Source organism: Antennarius striatus, chromosome 14 (assembly GCF_040054535.1).
Source record: "Antennarius striatus isolate MH-2024 chromosome 14, ASM4005453v1, whole genome shotgun sequence".
Classification (NCBI taxonomy): domain Eukaryota; kingdom Metazoa; phylum Chordata; class Actinopteri; order Lophiiformes; family Antennariidae; genus Antennarius; species Antennarius striatus.
The window spans coordinates 266,697-286,714 of record NC_090789.1 but is presented as its reverse complement, the minus strand read 5'-3'; the positions used below and the strand labels follow the sequence as shown (position 1 = coordinate 286,714).

At 53.2% G+C, this 20,018-nt stretch overlaps 4 protein-coding genes across 8 annotated transcripts in view; 3 read left to right on the top strand and 1 right to left on the bottom strand.

Annotated features, from left to right (window-relative positions):
* Window positions 1–26: 26 nt before the first annotated feature.
* tatdn1 (TatD DNase domain containing 1) lies at window positions 27–4,140 on the top strand. Of its 4 annotated transcripts, none has more exons than XM_068333696.1 (12): window positions 27–174; window positions 2,139–2,204; window positions 2,307–2,356; window positions 2,558–2,621; window positions 2,702–2,842; window positions 2,968–3,010; window positions 3,114–3,199; window positions 3,281–3,321; window positions 3,409–3,485; window positions 3,574–3,644; window positions 3,722–3,848; window positions 3,918–4,140. In XM_068333696.1, exons 1-12 carry the CDS (start codon window positions 153–155, stop codon window positions 4,012–4,014), a joined length of 885 nt encoding a protein of 294 aa, XP_068189797.1. In that variant the 5' UTR covers window positions 27–152; the 3' UTR covers window positions 4,015–4,140. The 4 variants fall into 4 exon arrangements, with proteins under 4 accessions (XP_068189797.1, XP_068189799.1, XP_068189795.1 ...); XM_068333698.1 differs by having other exon boundaries at window positions 3,574–3,609; window positions 3,918–4,127; XM_068333694.1 differs by having other exon boundaries at window positions 3,574–3,609; window positions 3,722–4,127.
* Window positions 4,141–5,756: 1,616 nt separating this feature from the next.
* rnf139 (ring finger protein 139) lies at window positions 5,757–10,083 on the top strand. Its single transcript, XM_068333693.1, has 6 exons — window positions 5,757–6,270; window positions 6,665–7,317; window positions 7,386–7,533; window positions 7,608–7,714; window positions 7,899–8,150; window positions 8,215–10,083. Exons 1-6 carry the CDS (start codon window positions 6,108–6,110, stop codon window positions 8,935–8,937), a joined length of 2,046 nt encoding a protein of 681 aa, XP_068189794.1. The 5' UTR covers window positions 5,757–6,107; the 3' UTR covers window positions 8,938–10,083.
* A 1,190-nt stretch (window positions 10,084–11,273) lies between these two features.
* On the top strand, window positions 11,274–14,318 carry tmem65 (transmembrane protein 65). The gene is made up of 7 exons (XM_068333699.1): window positions 11,274–11,750; window positions 12,719–12,763; window positions 13,043–13,110; window positions 13,231–13,285; window positions 13,549–13,591; window positions 13,705–13,810; window positions 13,887–14,318. Exons 1-7 carry the CDS (start codon window positions 11,501–11,503, stop codon window positions 14,007–14,009), a joined length of 690 nt encoding a protein of 229 aa, XP_068189800.1. The 5' UTR covers window positions 11,274–11,500; the 3' UTR covers window positions 14,010–14,318.
* A 1,190-nt stretch (window positions 14,319–15,508) lies between these two features.
* Window positions 15,509–20,018, bottom strand: part of LOC137607193 (F-actin-uncapping protein LRRC16A) — a 20,567-nt gene continuing 16,057 nt past the window's right edge. Inside the window, exons 28-38 of one of the 2 annotated variants that reach the window (XM_068332765.1) lie at window positions 20,014–20,018; window positions 19,744–19,881; window positions 19,606–19,672; window positions 19,247–19,446; window positions 18,985–19,100; window positions 18,430–18,904; window positions 18,169–18,307; window positions 17,957–18,085; window positions 17,737–17,874; window positions 17,450–17,617; window positions 15,509–17,314 (exon numbers count right to left, since the gene is read on the bottom strand). The exon at window positions 20,014–20,018 is cut by the window's right edge and continues 83 nt beyond it. In XM_068332765.1, the coding sequence (XP_068188866.1) occupies window positions 17,190–17,314; window positions 17,450–17,617; window positions 17,737–17,874; window positions 17,957–18,085; window positions 18,169–18,307; window positions 18,430–18,904; window positions 18,985–19,100; window positions 19,247–19,446; window positions 19,606–19,672; window positions 19,744–19,881; window positions 20,014–20,018 (1,700 nt within the window). In that variant the 3' untranslated portion in view covers window positions 15,509–17,189. Of the gene's footprint in view, window positions 17,315–17,449; window positions 17,618–17,736; window positions 17,875–17,956; window positions 18,086–18,168; window positions 18,308–18,429; window positions 18,905–18,984; window positions 19,101–19,246; window positions 19,447–19,605; window positions 19,673–19,743; window positions 19,882–20,013 lie in introns of those variants that run through there. The other variant, XM_068332766.1, reaches the window with a different exon arrangement.

Genomic DNA, 20,018 nt, shown 5'->3' with positions numbered 1-20,018 from the left:
AAAGTCAACTGTGGTTAACTGTACGTGTGACGTAACGTTTCACTGGTTAACCTTTGAACTGTGGCGACTTTAGTTTCACGGGGCGCGTCTGCTGCCGCCATTACGGCCCCACGGCGGAAGGACGCAGAGCGACTTCCGGTGGTCACGCGAACATGGCTGCGAACAGATTCATCGGTAGGAAACCTGCGTTACAAGATAAATACGTTACAAGATAAATACGTTACAAGATAATTACGTTACAAGATAATTACGTTACAAGATAATTACGTTACAAGATTACTACGTTACAAGATAATTACGTTACAAGATAACTATGTTACAAGATAATTACGTTACAAGATAACTGCGATACAAGATAAATATGTTACAAGATAACTGCGTTACAAGATAAATACGTTACAAGATAACTACATTACAAGATAACTGCGTTACAAGATAACTGCGTTACAAGATAAATATGTTACAAGATAACTGCGTTACAAGATAAATACGTTACAAGATAATTACGTTACAAGATAATTACGTTACAAGATAATTACGTTACAAGATTACTACGTTACAAGATAATTACGTTACAAGATAACTATGTTACAAGATAATTACGTTACAAGATAACTGCGATACAAGATAAATACGTTACAAGATAACTACATTACAAGATAACTGCGTTACAAGATAACTGCGTTACAAGATAAATATGTTACAAGATAACTGCGTTACAAGATAAATACGTTACAAGATAACTGCGTTACAAGATAAATACGTTACAAGATAACTGCGTTACAAGATAAATATGTTACAAGATAACTGCGTTACAAGATAAATATGTTACAAGATAACTGCGTTACAAGATAAATACGTTACAAGATAACTGCGTTACAAGATAAATACGTTACAAGATAATTACGTTACAAGATAATTACGTTACAAGATAATTACGTTACAAGATTACTACGTTACAAGATAATTACGTTACAAGATAACTATGTTACAAGATAATTACGTTACAAGATAACTGCGATACAAGATAAATACGTTACAAGATAACTACATTACAAGATAACTGCGTTACAAGATAACTGCGTTACAAGATAAATATGTTACAAGATAACTGCGTTACAAGATAAATACGTTACAAGATAACTGCGTTACAAGATAAATATGTTACAAGATAACTGCGTTACAAGATAAATATGTTACAAGATAACTGCGTTACAAGATAAATACGTTACAAGATAACTGCGTTACAAGATAAATATGTTACAAGATAACTGCGTTACAAGATAAATACGTTACAAGATAACTGCGTTACAAGATAAATACGTTACAAGATAACTACATTACAAGATAAATACGTTACAAGATAAATACGTTACAAGATAAATACGTTACAAGATAATTACGTTACAAGATAATTACGTTACAAGATTACTACGTTACAAGATAATTACGTTACAAGATAACTGCGATACAAGATAAATATGTTACAAGATAACTGCGTTACAAGATAAATACGTTACAAGATAACTACATTACAAGATAACTGCGTTACAAGATAACTGCGTTACAAGATAAATATGTTACAAGGTAAATACATTGCAGGGTATTGTGGTAGGGTAAGTTTTGTAGGGTAACTGTCATGGGGTAACTCGTGGGGTTAACCCATGACAGCCCCACAACTCGAGTTGCCCCACGAGTTGCCCCACAACTCGTGGGGCAACTGTCATGGGGTACCTGTCGTGGGGTAACTCGTAGGGTAACTCATGGGGTAACTGTCTTGGGGTAAATCGTGGGGTAACTGTCATGGGGTACCTGTCGCGGGGTAAGTCATGTGGTAACTGTTGTAGGGTAACATGTCGTGGGGTAACTGTCGTGGGGTAACTGTCGTGGGGTAACTGTCGTGGGGTACTTGTCATGGGGTAACTCGTGGGGTAACTGTCGTAGGGTTTACTGTCGTGGGGTAACTGTTGTGGGGTAACTGTCGTGGGTTAACTGTCGTAGGGTAACTGTCGTGGGGTACATGTCGTGGGGTACCTGTCGTGGGGTGACTTGTGGGTTAACTGTTGTAGCGTAACTGTCATGGGATAACTGTCGTGGGGTAACTGGGGGGTAACTGCTGACTGTCTCTTGCCCTGCAGACGTGGGGGTGAACCTGACTGACCCCATGTTTCGTGGTCTCCACAGAGGGAAGCAGAAGCACAATGGTGAGTCACTCTCCAACCCTTCACCTCTGACCCTTCACCTCTGACCCCTTCACCTATGACCCTGAGACAAGGTGACTTACACCAGGTGTGAACTTTTGACAGACGACTTTGATCAGGTGATCTCCAGGGCCCTCAGCGTCGGCGTGGAGAAGGTAAGACGACACCTTCACACCTTCACTCCTTCACCTTCAGTCCTTCACTCCCTCACTCCTTCACTCCCTCACACCTTCACTCCCTCACTCCTTCACTCCCTCACACCTTCACACCTTCACTCCCTCACTCCTTCACTCCCTCACACCTTCACACCCTCACCCCCCCATGTGGCTGAGGTGTGACCGGAGGCGTGGCCACAGTTTGTGATCACAGGGGGAAGCCTGACCGACAGCGCCGACGCCGTGAAGCTGGCTGAGACCAGAGGTGACCGTTCACACCTTTTTGAGCTGTTTCACACCGGGGGGGTGGTGTCCCGGTCTGACTGCTGTCCCCCCGTCTGACAGACGAGTTCTTCTGCACCGTCGGCTGCCACCCCACCCGCTGCGGGGACTTCGAGGCGGGGCCGGATCCTTACCTGTCCGGGCTGGGGGAGCTGGTGGGGGCGCACCGGGGGAAGGTGGTGGCCGTGGGGGAGTGTGGGCTAGGTGGGTGAGGCGGCAGCCGGGCGGGGGGCGGCTCCTGGGCGTGGCCCCCCGCCCGGCGCGGCAGTAGCAGAGTTGTGGGGTGTTTCTCACCTGTGTCCCCTCAAACGTTTCCTCCTCTGTTCCAGATTTCGACCGGTTGGAGTTCTGCCCCAAAGAAACTCAACTCCAGTGAGTGTGTCTGTGACCTTTGACCCCTCACTGCTCCTCAGCTGTTAGGGTTGGGGCTAAGGCTCCACTAACTAATGATGTTTGCTCCTCCGGCCAATCACAGCTACTTTGAGAAGCAGTTCGACCTATCAGAAGAGGCCCGGCTGCCCATGTTCCTTCACTGCAGGAACGCCCACCAGGAGTTCAGGGGTAGGTCGGCCCCCTGGGGCGCCATCACATCCCCTGACTCCGCCCCCTGGGACGGCTCACACCTGTTCTTGTGTTTGACAGACGTGATGTGGCGGAACCGGGACCGGTGCGCCGGGGGCGTGGTGAGGCTCCGAGGGTGTGGTGAGGCTCCAGTGGGCGGGGCCTGGGGGTTCTGCCCCCAGGTTCCACACATGACTCTGTTCCTCCAGGTCCACTCGTTCGACGGGACTGCGGAGGAGGCCGCCGCCCTCATCGAGATGGACCTGTACATCGGGATAAACGGATGGTGAGAGGACCCCCCCAGAGACCGGACCCCCCACAGTAAACGGGCCGTGTGGTGTGGGTTCCCCATCACAGCATGTGTCCCATTTCAGCTCCCTGAAGACGGAGGCCAACCTGGAGGCCATGAGGTCGGTGCCCAGCGACAGGCTGATGATAGAAACCGGTGGGCGATGACATCATCAGGAGCTGCCGCCACGCGCCCCGTTTCAGCCCACTGACTCGCACCTGTGCCTCTTCCAGACGCTCCGTGGTGCGGCGTGAAGAACACCCACGCCGGCTCCAGGTTCCTCAGGACGACGTTTCCCACCAAGAAGAGGTGGGAGGCGGGGCACTGCCTGAAGGACAGGAACGAGCCCTGCCACATCATGTGAGTAGCCTCAGGCCGGCCCGTCCACACATGAAGCCGCACGCTGACGGGGTGGGTCTCCCCCCCCAGACAAGTCCTGGAGGTGATGGCGGCGGCGAGGGAGGAGGACCCGCTGGAGCTGGCCAACGCCCTCTATGACAACACCATCAAAGTCTTCTTCAGCTGAGGACGCACCGCCAGCCCCTCCTCCTGGATGAGTGTGTGTGTGTGTGTGTGTGTGTGTGTGTGTGTGTGTGTGTGTGTGTGTGGGAATGACAGCAACCCGCTCCCTGTCCCAAATAAATGTCTGGATTTCAACAATTTACGCTTTCTTTTAAATGTTATTTCCTTTTTTAGGAAAATCAGACTTTATCCAATGTCAATGTGAACAAAGCAAACAGACAACCTCCTGGAATGATAATAACTATAATAATTTTTTTAAAAAAGTAATAATATTCTTTTTCTTCTCCTTTTGGCTTTTCCCTTCAGGGGTCACCACAGCGAATCAACTGCCTCCATCTAACCCTGTCTTAATAATAACAACAATAATAATATAGTAATACAATAATAATAATGGTACTATTGTCAGAGTGTATTAATAATAATAGTAATATAGTAATACAATAATAATGATACTATAGTCAAGAGTGTAATAATAATAATAATATAGTAATACAATAATAATGATACTATAGTCAGAGTGTAATAATAATAATAATATAGTAATACAATAATAATGATACTATAGTCAGAGTGTAATAATAATAATAATATAGTAATACAATAATAATGATACTATAGTCAGAGTGTAATAATAATAATAATATAGTAATAGATAGATAGATAGATAGATAGATACTTTATTAATCCCGGAGGAAATTGCATATATCCACTGCTCAGGCATTACATAACAAATAATACTGGATAAACACCAGGAGAAAAGGAAACACTGACATCACAGGACATACCACAAGACATACATTACACTAACAGACAGGCACATGCAGCACTAACAGGACTTATATACTAAACTATAACTAAAAATATAAACAGTATAAAATTTAAAAATATTACAGTATTAAAATATAAACAGTATAAAATAAAATCTAAACAGTATAAAATTGAATTAAAATATAAAAACAGTATAAAAAATAAAAATACAATAATAATGATACTATAGTCAGAGTGTAATAATAATAATAATATAGTAATACAATAATAATGATACTATAGTCAGAGTGTAATAATAATAATAATATAGTAATACAATAATAATGATACTATAGTCAGAGTGTAATAATAATAATAATAATATAGTAATACAATAATAATGATACTATAGTCAGAGTGTAATAATAATAATAATATAGTAATACAATAATAATGATACTATAGTCAGAGTGTAATAATAATAATATAGTAATACAATAATAATGATACTATAGTCAGAGTGTAATAATAATAATAATATAGTAATACAATAATAATGATACTATAGTCAGAGTGTAATAATAATAATAATATAGTAATACAATAATAATGATACTATAGTCAGAGTGTAATAATAATAATAATAATATAGTAATACAATAATAATGATACTATAGTCAGAGTGTAATAATAATAATAATATAGTAATACAATAATAATGATACTATAGTCAGAGTGTAATAATAATAATAATATAGTAATACAATAATAATGATACTATAGTCAGAGTGTAATAATAATAATAATATAGTAATACAATAATAATGATACTATAGTCAGAGTGTAATAATAATAATAATATAGTAATACAATAATAATGATACTATAGTCAGAGTGTAATAATAATAATAATATAGTAATACAATAATAATGATACTATAGTCAGAGTGTAATAATAATAACATTAACAGTAATAACAAAATAATTAAACTGATTAGAGTTAACGGCGGTTTGTGTGGATAGTTTTTACCTTTTATTGTGTGTTGACGTTCCCTCAGCTTCCGCATCCTGGGACGCAGGAAGTGACGTCACGCCGCTGACACTCTTGTCCTCCTGAGCAGCGGGGCGTGGCTAATCCCGTTGACTCCTGACGTTCGGTGTGAAATCGGAGGGGATTGGAGGGCAGCTCGCTGACGTCACACCCCGGATGGACGGGCCGGGTACTAAACCGAAGAAGAAGCAGCAGCGGCGACCGGAGGCTGACGGGACGGATGGCGGCAGCCCGGGGGCGACAGGCGGCCGTCGGATACTGCGATCGGCCCACCGGACTGTGAGCCCCGCCCGAGCCGGATGGCGACCCCCCAGGCCCGGCTGGGCCGGCGGGCCGTGGCGGTGCTGGAGGTGGCGCTGCGGGTTCCCTGCGTCTTCATGATCGACGCCATCTTTAACTGCGACTACGACCCGGGCCCGGGCTGGACCGGCGCGACCGGGAGGCTGCTGCTGAGAGCGGCGGGTAAGCATCCGGCCCGGCCGGGCCCCGCTGGGCCCCACCGGGACGTTCCGTCAGCGCGGTGGGTCCGCTGCCCGTGACGGGCCGGGCTGCCCGGCGCTGTGCCGGTTCGAAAAGGTCTGGGTCACCTCATGACGTCACGGAGAATGTTGATCCGCTTCATGTGGTAGCGTGACGTCATGAATGATTGGAAACTTAAAGTGGACTCCTCAGAGGCCTTTGTGAGGGTCAAAGGTCACAGTGGTGACTGGAGTTCACTGTCACATGACGTTTTCCTTCACTGACTCCTGACGTCACTGAGCTGTTAGCGCTGAGCTCACTGTTAGCATGTTTGTCAGACTCCTGGGCTAACTGCTAGCGCTGGGCTTACCCTCACCTGTGTCTCCGCCCCCCACAGGTGTGCTGGTGTCGGGCGTGGTGCTGCTGCTCTCCCAGAAGGCCTTGTTCCGGTTCTACACGCTGCTGTCGGCGGTGGTGCTGGGCGTGGCCGCCGTGCTCTTCAACTACTACGCCACGTCCCACGCGGACACGCCCGCCGCCCCCCAGCAGGCGGCGCCAGGGGCGCGGCTGCTGCCCGGCAGTGGGCCGGCGCTGTGGCTGGGCGTGGTGGCGGTGCAGTTGTTGCTGGGCGTGGCCTACGCGCTGCTGCTGCGGCTGCGGGCGGGGCCAGGGGCGCTGGTGGTGCTGGGCCTGCTGGCGCCGCTCTGGGGGCTGGCGGCGGAGCTGCCGGCGGACGCGCGGCGCCTGGTGGCGCTGGGCTCGGGCGTGGCGCTGGCCGTGGGCACCGGCGTGAGCCTGGCCCCCCGCCTCACCTGGTTCTACTACTCGTGCCGCTACGTGTGCCTGCTGCTGCGCCACATGTACCGCATCTACGGGCTGCAGCTGCTGCTGGAGGACACCTGGAGGAGGCTCCGCCTCCCCGCCGTGCTGCGCCTCTTCTGGCTGACGCGGCTGGTGGCGCAGGCGCTCATCCTGGTGTACGTGATGCGGGCTGCGAGGAGGGAGGGCACCGACTCAGGGGGCGGCGCCGGCGAGGCGTCCGACACGCAGGTAGGATCAGAAGCGTTCCCGCGGGACTGGACCCGACGTCCCGTGTGACGTGTGGCGTGTGCTTCCAGGGCCCCCTGCTGAGCTGGGACGTGTTGTGGGACGTGACCAGCAGCCTGGTGATCGCCGGCTGTGACTCCACCCTCACCGTCCTGGGGATGAGCGCCGTCATCTCGTCCGTGGCGCACCACCTGGGCCTCGGCATCCTGGCCTTCATCGGTACGGCCCGGCGGCGGGAGCGGCGCTAACCGGCGGCGCTAACCGGCGGCGCTAACCGTCTGCCGTCTCCACAGGGTCCACGGAGGAGGAGGACAAGCGTCTGGGATTCGTGGCGCCGGTCCTGTTCTTCATCCTGGCTCTGCAGACCGGCCTCAGCGGCCTGGACCCCGAGGAGCGCCTGGTAGGTCCCCGCCCCACGTTCCCAGCATGCCTTTCAGCCACTGCCAACCAGCTCCTCTGGAGTCCTCTGAGACGCCTGCGTTTTTGTCCCTGAGCATCGCCTGTCAGGCTGACAGGCGCAGGCAGCTCATACCGCCTGTAGCCGCTGAGCTTCTTCCTGTCGTGACCCTGTGTCTCGTCTGCAGGTGCGCCTGAGCCGGAACCTGTGCCTCCTGCTGACGGCCATCCTGCACTTCATCCACGGCATGGCGGACCCGGTGCTGATGTCGCTGGGCGCCGCCCACGTGGCGTCGTTGCGGCGCCACGCCCCCGTGCTGCTGGTGTCGCTGGCGCTGTTCGTGCTGCCGGTGGCGCTGAGCCACGCCCTCTGGCGCCGCCACACCCTCAACACCTGGCTGTTCGCCGTCACCGCCTTCTGCGTGGAGCTGTGCCTGAAGGTGAGGATGGGCGGGGCCGGGGGTGGGGCCGGCATGCGGGCGTGTCTGACCCCCCTGCCTGCAGGTGCTGGTGTCGCTGGTGGTGTACGTGCTGTTCCTGGCGGACGGCGCGGCGGGGGCGCTGTGGGAGCGTCTGGACGACTACGTGTACTACGTGCGTGCGGCGGGCGGCGTGCTGGAGCTGGTGTTCGGCGTGCTGATGTTCGGGAACGGCGCCTACACCATGGCGTTCGAGGCGGGCAGTAAGATCCGCGCCGTGATGATGTGCCTCCACGCCTACTTCAACATCTACCTGCAGGCGCGCGCCGGCTGGAGAACTTTCAGGCACCGGCGCAGCGCCGTCAGGAGGATCCAGGCGCTGCCGGAGCTGCGGGGGGTGGAGCTCCGCGGCGTGGAGGACGTGTGCGCCATCTGCTACCAGGAGCTGGCGGCGGCGCGCGTGACGCCGTGCCGGCACTACTTCCACGCGCTGTGCCTCAGGAAGTGGCTGTACATCCAGGACACGTGTCCCATGTGTCACCAGCGCCTGCACACGGAGGGGGGGGGCCGGGCCCCCGCCGACAACAACGGGGGCTACGCTGCGCCGCGGGACGCCGCCCCGCCGGCGCCGGACCGCCAGCAGCAGGGCCCCCCTGCCGCCGCCGAGCGCCCCACCGATGGGGCGGGAGGGGGGGCGGAGCCGGAGGACAACGACAGCATCGAGTACGACGAGGACGAGTGGGGGCCCCACGGCGGGGGGGGGCCACCAGAGGAGGACGACTACGACACTGACTCCGCCCACGACTGAGCACCAGACCAATGGCAGGGCTCCGTTTAACCTATGGGTGCGTGTGTGTGTGTGTGTGTGTGTGTGACAAGCAATAATCCAAGCTTTAATCTGACTGAGGTGTGACTGTTGGTTTACTGACTGTTTGTTTACTGACTGCTGTGAGTCCCGCCAGCTGTGCTGCGTTCTCTTCTTCAGGGTAACTTTGTGTTGGGGGGGGGTTTGGTTTCATGGCCACGCCCTCATGGCCCCGCCCACAGGGCCGAGTGGCGGTGACGTCCTCCAGAGGCCTGTACCATGAAGCTGAATCACTGTTTAGCCAGATAACTTCAGGCTTAACCCTGGCTTTTCGGTACCATAAAGGTGGCTGACTTTCTATCGGGCTACGTTGTCGCGGTAACCTATGCTGAACACCTGACCTGCTCCGGAGCAGGATAAGTTCAGGATAAGATCAGCAGGTATAACAGCCCCACCTACTGACCAATCAGAGCTCAGCAGGTATAACAGCCCCACCTACTGACCAATCAGAGCTCAGCAGGTATAACAGCCCCACCTACTGACCAATCAGAGCTCAGCAGGTATAACAGCCCCACCTACTGACCAATCGGTTCTCCTGAAAACGGGCCGTCCGTTCCCTGAGAACCCGGTGGATCTCGGGTCACAGCTTGTGTGCAGAGCGCTCAGGCAGAGAGAATATTTAGGGATGGCTGTAATCCGGTGGGATTGGCTGAACAATGACTGTAGACAGGTAGAGGTTTTGGGGGGGGGGGTTACATTACATCTGTCAGCTGCTGGAGCCTCACATCAGGAATGGAACGCACCCCAACCCCGCGCTGACAGCCCCCCACAGTGTGCATTGACCTGAGGGTCTTTGAGACAGTTAATATATTTCTGAGTGATGTTGGTCATTATTATGATGTCCTGAAATCCCTCGTTGGACGGGTTACAAGAAAGACACAGATAGAATGTCATTGATCAGTGATTTGTTTCAGTAAATCATGGATTGATTGATTGATTGATTGATTGATTGATCGGTACTTTAATGTATTCTGCTGGCGATGCTGAAAACCTGTGAAGAACACAGTACGTAGAGCTGTTCATAAAGTCACGGGGCTACGATCACATGTCATAACCAAACATGTGGTTCACACACACATGTATGAACACACACATGTTACTGTAGTCAGATACACAAGTGCAGTCATAGCGGGGCAGTAATATTATAATGGCACTAACTTCCTCATTGACGCAATCGGCCATGTTTTCCCAGAGATCCTTGCTCCGTTTGGCAGCTGCAGCTGTGTTGCTGTTTGTCTGGATTATTGATTTGTATTGATCGTATTTATTAATTATTATTGTTTGCTCCTCCGTTGTGAAATATGCGTCTCGGGCCGGTTTGTTGCATGTTTGTGATTGGTTGCATGCAGCAAACTCCGCCCTTTTTATGTGAGCGTGCACAGATCTAGAGTGGACAAGTCTGGATTGAATTAGTGAGTTGATAGCCGGCTTTATGGTACCGAAAATCTGGAGGGTGGATGTCTGGGTAAGTGAAGCCAGATAAGGAAGAGGAAGCCTGACTAGATTAATCCAGCTTTATGGGACAGGACTCTGATTTGTAGCGACTGCCCCCCCCCCCATACATGTACGTTGTTGTACATGCAGACGCTCTTCCCCAGGACTGAAGTGGTTTGTCCCCCATGATTAACGGCTGCAGGGCCCATTAGCCCCCCCCCCCGACAGACGGGTTCGGTTTGAAGGACTTGAGGAGTGTGATGGGGGGGTCCAGAGATGAAGCTGCTCAGTTTTAAAGATTTCTGTAAATAAAATCTTTGATATTGTGGATTGGTTCTGATCATTAGCATCACCACACACACGATTCACTGTAACCACAGCAACAGAAGGGTAAACAAACAGTAAACACTGCAAACAGTAAATCAACAGTAAAAAAACAGTAACAATGAACAGTAAGCAAACAGTAACAATAAACAGTAAGAAAACAGTAACAATAAACAGTAAACAAACAGTAACAATAAACAGTAAACAAACAGTAACAATAAACACTGAATAAATAGTAAACAAACAGTAACAAACATTAACAAATAAAAAACATTCTGACACAGGAAGTCACCTTTAACCAGTCTATCAATGATTGATCACTACTGATTACAGAACTGTGTTAGTGAGTTATGACGTGTTGAGTCATGACGCGTCACTAGTGAGTGATGACGCAGATAGAGCGAAGAGGAAACACGACATCAAACTTGTTGCGTTCGTAGCCTTACCGGAAGCCCAAGCTCTTATTTTGAAAGGAGCCGGAAGCGGCTGTCATTCCGACGACTTGACGCGCTGTGAGTTCGGCTTCAGCTCCAACTTCAGCCCGAGGCCACCGGACACCGAGGGGCGCGAGCCGGTCCGGGCCGCGTGTTTGGAAGTCCACCGGAAGTCAGAGTCCGTTCACCGGAACCCCTGTTTCCGTTGATCGAGCTCGAGCCAGTCGGAGCCGAAAGGAAACAACTTCTGGCCGCGCGAGCAGCCGAACCGGAGCCCGCGGGCCGTGAACGGCCCGCAGCGCGGAGCTGCCGCCATGTTCCGGTGGTCGCTCCACAGAGCCCTCCGACCGGCGGCGCTCGCGCTCCCGGCGGTGGCGCGCGGACCGCCGGGCGGAGGGCGACACCCACCGGCACGCGGGATGGGGGCGCGCGGCCGGAAGGAGCCGCGCGAGCCGCTGCTGTCCCCGGAGAGAGCGCGTGAGTTCATCTACCGCCTCCACCCGCTGGAGAGGGCGTGTCTGCTGCGCGAGCTGCAGGGCTACGAGGCCACGCCCATCGCCCAAGGTGAGAGGAGCGCGTGACGGAACGACCCTCAGGTGTGAGGGTGACCCTCAGGTGTGAGGGGTGACCCTCAGGTGTGACGGGTGACCCTCAGGTGTGAGGGGTGACCCTCAGGTGTGACGGGTGACCCTCAGGTGTGACGGGTGACCCTCAGGTGTGACGGGTGACCCTCAGGTGTGAGGGGTGACCCTCAGGTGTGAGTGGTGACCCTCAGGTGTGAGGGGTGGCCCTCAGGTGTGAGGGGTGGCCCTCAGGTGTGACGGGTGACCCTCAGGTGTGACGGGTGACCCTCAGGTGTGAGGGGTGACCCTCAGGTGTGAGGGGTGACCCTCAGGTGTGAGGGGTGACCCTCAGGTGTGACGGGTGGCCCTGAAGCTCCTGGGGCAGTCGGGCCCTCTGAATGGAACGCGGCCCTCTGGGGGCCTGCCTGGGGGGGTCCTGGCCAGCCCGTCCAAAACTATTTCTGAGGCTGCATCAGGTGTTGCCGTGGAAACAAGAAGGTGTGTCTCACATTCCATAGGTGGGGGTTTGAGGCATTTGGGGGGAGGGGGGCAGCAAGCTATTCCACCTGTTACCACAGCAACGACTCTGTCTTCCAGTTTATTGGTCGGATGTGATTTATAGGATGTTAGGGCCACACCTCCTTCACCTGTAGGCCACACCTCCAGCTCCGCCTACTCTCAGGGGCTTCTGACAAACCAAACCCTGAACACCACAGGGTCAAAGGTTGTCAGAGGGAGATGATGTCACATCCTGTGACGGTTGTGTGGGTGGGGCTCTCGCAGGCAGACTCACCTGCTTGGCTGCATTCCAGACGGAATGGGGGCGTGGACCCGCCTCCGTGTGAGGAACCTGATTCACACCTGAGGAGCAGCTGGGGGGGCCTGAGCCCCACAGGAGGGACGGACCAATGGTCTGCTTTGACCCTGTGACCCTGTGACATCACCACTGACCTGTTTTCATGTTTTCAGAGACCCTGGAGCCCACACCACTGACCACCGCCCAGATCCGATACGGTGTGTACACACACACACACACACACACACACACACACACACACACACACACAGAGACACACACACACACACACACACACACACACACACACACACACACACACACACACACACACACACACACCTGATGCGGACCTTCCACTGATGGATGCTGAAGTAAACGAGATGTTTACATGTTTACTGCTGTGTTTGTTTACTCCGTGTTGTTTGTTTGTGTGTGTGTGTGTGTGTCTGTGTGTGTGTGTGTGTGTGTGTGTGTGTGTGTGTGTGTGTGTGTAGTCCTCGTACACAACGCCATCCCCTTCGTGGGCTTCGGGTTCCTGGACAACGCCATCATGATCGCAGCCGTAAGTCGTTCTCCTCCGATGCAGCTTCACCTCCATCCACGTCATCTTCCTCCTCATCAGCTCCTCCTCTTCCTCTCCCTCTGCCCCGCCCCCTGCCCCGCCCCCTCCTCCTCCCACCAGGGAACGCAGATTGAACTATCCATCGGCGTCACGCTGGGCATCTCCACCATGGCCGGTAAGAACAACCAGGACTGGTCTGTGTGTGTGTGTGGGGGGGGGTGTGTGTGGGCCCGGGGGTTGTGGGTGGGGGATGTGGGAGGGGCCGGGGGTTGTGGGTGGGGCCGGCGGGTGTGGGTGGGGCCGGGGGATGTGGGTGGGGCCGGGGGATGTGGGTGGGGCCGGCGGGTGTGGGTGGGGCCGGCGGGTGTGGGTGGGGCCGGGGGTTGTGGGTGGGGCCAGGGGGTGACCCTAACCCTCACTGGTTCTCTGTCCCTGCAGCGGCTGCTCTGGGGAACCTGGTGTCAGACCTGGCTGGACTCGGGTAAGACGCCCCCTGTTGGTCGGTCCGTGTTCTGGTCCGTGTTCTGGTCCGTGTTCTGGTCCGTGTTCTGGTCCAGTCTGTGTGGAGCTCCACTGACACGCGTGTGCTTGCAGGCTGGCGGGCTACGTGGAGGCACTGGCCTCCAGGCTGGGGCTGCCGGTCCCAGACCTGACCCCCCAGCAGGTGGACATGTGGCAGACCCGGCTCAGCGCCCACCTGGTGAGTCCAAACCGCCCGGTCGTGACCCGGTCGTGACCCGGTCGTGACCCGCCCCTCAACCCTCGTCCCCCTGCAGGGCAAGGCGGTGGGCGTGTTCGTGGGCTGCCTCCTGGGGATGTTCCCTCTGCTGTTTCTGGGCGATGATGACCAGGAAAAAGGGGCGGAGCCCCGCGGCGATGGAGAGCCCCGCCCCTCCTAAGAGCGTCGTCACGGCGACGGACCGCAGGACGGAGGCGGAGCCACCTCCAGGTGATTGGCTCATTGGTTCACGCCGGCGGCTGAGGAGGAACGATTCCGCCGATACCCCAGAGGGGAGGGGCCACCGCCACGCCCCACCGCTCAGAACGCTGAAGTCTCCGCCCCTTCAGCGAGGCGTCCAGAAGTTTCTTCTTCTGTGGTTTCCTCTGGGCTCCAGGTGAAGCGTCTGGAGGTCAGAGAGGCGGAGCTGCACCCCCCTCCCTCCCCCTAGCTCCACCCCCTTACCCCCCCCAGTTTGTTTACATGTTTTATTGTATTTACAATAAATCACTCCAGACGGGACTGATGTTTTTTTCTGCTGATGACTGATCGATTGATGGATCACAGATGTTGGGTTATTGGTCGTTATTGATGATGTCTTTAACCTGGGCGTTGCGCCCAGGGTGTCCCCCGCCTCACGCCTGAGCCAGCTGATTGGCTCCAGCTAATCGAACACAACAGGTGAAGAGCAGCCCCCGACCCACAAGGGTGTTCCGGGCGAGAGACACGCCCACTCACGCCCACAGTCACCTCACACCGATCACATGATCAAACACACCACACAGACACGACGCCAACCCAGAACCCTCTGAGGCCACACCCCCACAGATGAGGCCACGCCTTCGTGTTCCAGTGCCAATGGCAGGCAGACAGACAGAGACACAGACAGACACAGACAGACAGACACAGACAGACAGACAGAGACACAGACAGAGACACAGACAGAGACACAGACAGACACAGACAGACACAGACAGACAGACAGAGACACAGACAGAGACACAGACAGACACAGACAGAGACACAGACAGACAGAGACACAGACAGAGACACAGACAGACAGAGACAGACAGACAGAGACACAGACAGAGACACAGACAGACACAGACAGACACAGACAGACAGAGACAGAGACAGACAGACAGACAGAGACACAGACAGACACAGACAGACAGACAGACAGACAGAGACACAGACAGACAGACAGAGACACAGACAGAGACACAGACAGACACAGACACAGACAGACACAGACAGACAGACAGAGACACAGACAGAGACACAGACAGACACAGAGACACAGACAGACAGACACAGACAGACAGAGACACAGACACAGACACAGACAGACAGACACAGACAGACAGAGACACAGACAGAGACACAGACAGACAGAGACACAGACAGAGACACAGACAGACAGAGACAGACAGACAGAGACACAGACAGAGACACAGACAGACACAGACAGACAGAGACAGAGACAGACAGACAGAGACAGACAGACAGAGACACAGACAGACACAGACAGACAGACAGACACAGACAGACAGACAGACAGACACAGACAGACAGAGACACAGACAGAGACACAGACAGACAGACACAGACAGACAGAGACAGACAGACAGACAGACAGACAGAGACACAGACAGAGACACAGACAGACAGACAGACAGCTTTGGTAGTCAGACGTGTTTATTTATCAAACACTATAAAAGAACATTTTATAAAGTGGTAAAAATATTTCCTTGAACAATGAAGCCGTCACCGTGTTACATCATTATTAATTATTGATTATTACTGTCCTCTAATGATCTAATGAGTATCTAATGAGTATTAACCCTTTAACAGATGTGTGGTTTAAGCAACACAAAGGATTTCAGCATCAGGGGGCGGAGTGTGTTCCGACTCCGCCCACTGATGTTAGCACAGCAGTTGAGGAAGATTTAGCGTGTGGAATTAACGGATGACATGTTGCTTTGGTAACGACAACACCCACTGACACTAAACTGGGACCAGTTAACCCTACTTAGTTCATCCTAGTCCCAGTTTAATGTGTGAAAATATTAAGAACTAATACAACACAACCAGAGAAGACACGCGATTGGTCAGCAGATTAATCACCATCATCAATCAGTCACTCAACATCATCACCACCATGACCATCATCAATCAATCAACATCATAAATCATCACCATCAATCAACATCATAAATCATCACCATCAATCAATCAACATCATAAATCATCATCATCATCATCATCAATCAATCAACATCATCACCACCATGACCATCATCAATCAATCAACATCATAAATCATCACCATCAATCAACATCATAAATCATCATCATCATCATCAATCAATCAACATCATCACCACCATGACCATCATCAATCAATCAACATCATCAATCAATCAACATCATAAATCATCAATCAATCAACATCATCACAACCATGACCATCATCAATCAATCAACATCATCAATCATCATCATCAATCATCATCATCACCACCATGACCATCATCATCATCACCATCATCAACCAACGTCATCAACATCATCATCACCACCATCATCATCATCAATCAATCATCAATTAGTCATCACCACCACCACCATGTATTTAAACTGCAGGTAGCAGCTTCATTAACGTCTCTGCAGGGTTTCCAGCTGCTAGCATCATGATATTAACTATTAGCATCATGATATTAGCTGATAGCATCATGATATTAACTACTAGCATCATGATATTAGCTGATAGCATCATGATATTAACTACTAGCATCATGATATTAGCTGCTAGCATCATGATATTAACTATTAGCATCATGGTATTAGCTGCTAGCATCATGATATTAACTACTAGCATCATGGTATTAGCTGCTAGCATCATGATATTAACTACTAGCATCATGATATTAGCTGCTAACCTCATGATATTAACTACTAGCATCATGATATTAGTTGCTAGCATCATGATATTAGCTGCTAGAATCATGATATTAGCTGCTAGCATTGAGATGTTAGCAGCTAGCATAGTGATATTAGCTACTAGCTCCAGATCAACCAGACAAAGTCACATGAGTGCTGTGATCTCAGCCGTCGGATTTGGCGGCTCTGGTCCAAACGCTGATGGGCGTCTCCTCCTCAACGGGCGTGTCAGCGAGGTGTCAGTGGGCGTGTCAGCGAGGTGTCAGTGGGGTGCCAGTGGGCGTGTCAGGGGGTACCAGTGGGCGTGTCAGGGGGTACCAGTGGGCGTGTCAGGGGGTACCAGTGGGCGTGTCAGGGGGTACCAGTGGGCGTGTCGGTGGGCGTGGAGGTCGGAGGGAGTCTGGACGTCCTGCTGGTTTCAGACTGATGGACTGTCATCAGGCTCCGCCTCTGGTTTGATGTCATCCATGACATCAGAGGCTGGAGGCGGAGCCTCCTCCTCGTCTGGGTGGAGATCTCCATCCGTCAGAGACGGGCGTGTCCCTGAGGACAGACAGACAGACGGGTGTTAGCACCTCACCACTGGGGGGGGACTAGAACATAAATATCCACCACTGGGGGGGGGGGGGGGGGACTAGACCACTGGGGGGTGGGGACTAGAACATATAACATATCCACCACTGGGGGGGAGGGACTTGGCTCGCTCCCGGTCCACGCCCCCCGCAGGAGGACTGGCTGAGGTCCTTAGAGACGACCACTGTCTGCCCCCGGTCCCAGGGTCCATCAATGAGCCAGAAGGCTGGGATGGATCCGCCCCCTCAGGACCCGCCCCCTCAGGAGACTCGACTGCAGGCAGAGGACAGATGGTCAGAACATCCCTTCTGACCGGTGACAGGTCAGAACTGGGTCTGAACCGGGTCAGAACCAGATGTGAACCGGGTCAGAACCAGGTCAGGAACACCAACCATCCCCTGGAGACTGGGGGCCTGCAGGGCTGCTGGGGGAGCTCGCCCGCTCCGGTTCGGATGGCGCCCTCTTCAGGCGAGGAGCAGGAAGGGGCCCTTTGGTGGGCGGGCCCCCAGAAGGCTTCTGGGCAGAGGCGTCTGAGAAATGACATCAACCGACCAATCAGGTGAAAGCTTGTCATGTGACACAAAAACATGAGGGCTCCATCCAGCTTCCTACCGGGGATGAGGGTGCTGCTGGTTCTGGTCAGGCTGAGGGGCCCAGAGCTAGGGGGCCCCAGCGGGGTTTTGGGGGTGACGCTGGGAGGCTTCGACCTGGGGGCCGGTTCTGGTTTGGACCCGTCAGCTTCTGTTGGACAACAGGAAGTGAGTGATGGCTGTCAACACGGCGGAACCGGAACCTCAGGTCACATGACGCGTCAGAGGACTCACCATGGTCCGCCCCCACCTGGTCCAGTTTGTCTGCCCCCACCTGGTCCAGTTTGTCTGCCCCCACCTGGTCTGGTTTGTCTGCCCCCACCTGCTCCGGTTTGTCTGCCCCCACTTGGTCCGATTCGGCTGCCGTCTCTGCCTGAAAAGAGAGTACAATGAACCGTCTGCTGATTGGTTCTGGTCCGTTCGTCCTGAACCAGCTTCCAGTTCTCTAATTCTATTGGTTGTGCCCTCCCCCACAGAGACAGGTGCGGTTCTCACCTTCTTGGCCACCATCCTCTCCTGTCGGGCTTTCATCTCAGCCATCAGGTCGACGCCCATCACGGGAACCCCCATGTGACGGGGAACATGGGGGCTGTCCTTCCTCTCTTCCGACTCCTCCTCCTGCTGCTCCTCCTCAGTGAGGGGCGGGGCCTCCATCTTGATATAGGCGTGGTCTGGGGGCGGCGCCCCGGGGGGCTCCGGTTGGGGCTCCTTAGAGCTTCTCATGGGTGAAGTGGGCGGTGCCGGTGTGGGTTCCTCCATCACCGGGCTGACAGAGGCGGGGGGCGGAGCAGGGGGCGGAGCACCGTTAGGGGAGGTGAGGTGGGGCGGAGCAATGGCGGCAGCTCCGTGGCTCTTCTCCGAGCGCGACGTCCGGGACTTAATGAGGCTGAAGAAGCCACTCCTCCTGGACTCACGCTTTTTATCACCTGCGTCCGGTGGGCTGGAGGCGGAGCTTCTGACGGAGGGAAGTCTACATTCAAACACAGGGGAGGGTCAGTACTCCACAGGAACCACTGGTACTGACTAAGCCCCGCCCACACCGCCCCCCACCTGAAACCCAGTCTGATGACTTTCTTGGAGAAGAAGTCCTCCAGGCCCTCGTCCAGCTTTCCCATGATGCCGTTCTGCTCAGCATCATGTGGCGATGAGCTTCGGGCGGCGTCCCGCTGGAAGAGGAGTGATGAAGAACGGAATGAGAAGCATTGGTGCGGTTGGGTTTACAACCCCCTGGGACCCCTGGTGGCCCCGGGTGGGGATCTAACACCAGGATCCCTGAGACCAGGTCCCCTGGTGGACCCAGGTGGGGACCTACTCGTGGTCGGCTGGGTTTGGTTCTCCTCTTGGGTTTTGGGCGGGTCTTGGTGCGATGCTGCAGCACGGCGCACTCCACGGCCGGCAGCTCGTCCAGCGGAGTGGGAGGCGGGGGGAGGTCCCTGTAGGCCTGGGGGGCAGGAGAGTCCTCCACGTGGATGGGAACCTCCTCCAGAGCCTTGTCCAGGTCGAACTCCATCTCTGCGGGAACACAAGCCCAGCGTCAGGGAGCTGACGTCCATCAGGACGCTGGAAGCACCTGGACCGTCGCCAGTCCTCTCTGACCTCACGGGTACCACAGGACCATTATCTGGAGTCCAGAAGGTTCCCGGAACCAGACCAGAAGATGTTGGGACTCACCGAACGCCACGGAGACCGGGCGCTGCATCCGGACCAGGATACTCTTCCTCTTGGACTTGGGGGTCATCTAGAAAAGAGTTCAGAGATCATCAGCGGCCTCAGGACCCTCAGACGCGTCTGAAGAACACCTGGTCCAACCATGCAGCGGTCCGGGTCGCCTAGCCCAGGCCTCTGGTCCAGCTCCTGGTTCTCCGGCTGCAGGACCACCTCATCCAGAACCTCTGTCTCCGGCTCCTGACGCAGGAGAGGCTGCGTCTTCCTGATCAGATGGTCGCCCTGGACGACGGAGGGGAGGAAGAGGAGGATGAAGGAAAGGAGGCAGACGACACCGACACCTGGGGTCAGGGTTAAACTGACCAGGGATAGGGTCAAGTTTAGGGTTCAGGTTGGGGTTGGGGTTAGACTGACCAGGA

Coding starts and splice junctions, on each gene's coding strand:
- tmem65 (XM_068333699.1), top strand. CDS start 11,501: ATGTTCCGGTGGTCGCTCCACAGAGCCCTCCGACCGGCGGCGCTCGCG. Junction 11,751..12,718: donor GGCCACGCCCATCGCCCAAG/GTGAGAGGAGCG, acceptor TCATGTTTTCAG/AGACCCTGGAGCCCACACCA. Junction 13,111..13,230: donor ACGCCATCATGATCGCAGCC/GTAAGTCGTTCT, acceptor TCCTCCCACCAG/GGAACGCAGATTGAACTATC.
- tatdn1 (XM_068333694.1), top strand. CDS start 153: ATGGCTGCGAACAGATTCATCG. Junction 2,843..2,967: donor CGTGGGGGAGTGTGGGCTAG/GTGGGTGAGGCG, acceptor CCTCTGTTCCAG/ATTTCGACCGGTTGGAGTTC. Junction 3,011..3,113: donor CCCAAAGAAACTCAACTCCA/GTGAGTGTGTCT, acceptor GGCCAATCACAG/CTACTTTGAGAAGCAGTTCG.
- rnf139 (XM_068333693.1), top strand. CDS start 6,108: ATGGCGACCCCCCAGGCCCGGCTGGGCCGGCGGGCCGTGGCGGTGCTG. Junction 7,534..7,607: donor CGGCATCCTGGCCTTCATCG/GTACGGCCCGGC, acceptor CCGTCTCCACAG/GGTCCACGGAGGAGGAGGAC. Junction 7,715..7,898: donor TGGACCCCGAGGAGCGCCTG/GTAGGTCCCCGC, acceptor TCTCGTCTGCAG/GTGCGCCTGAGCCGGAACCT.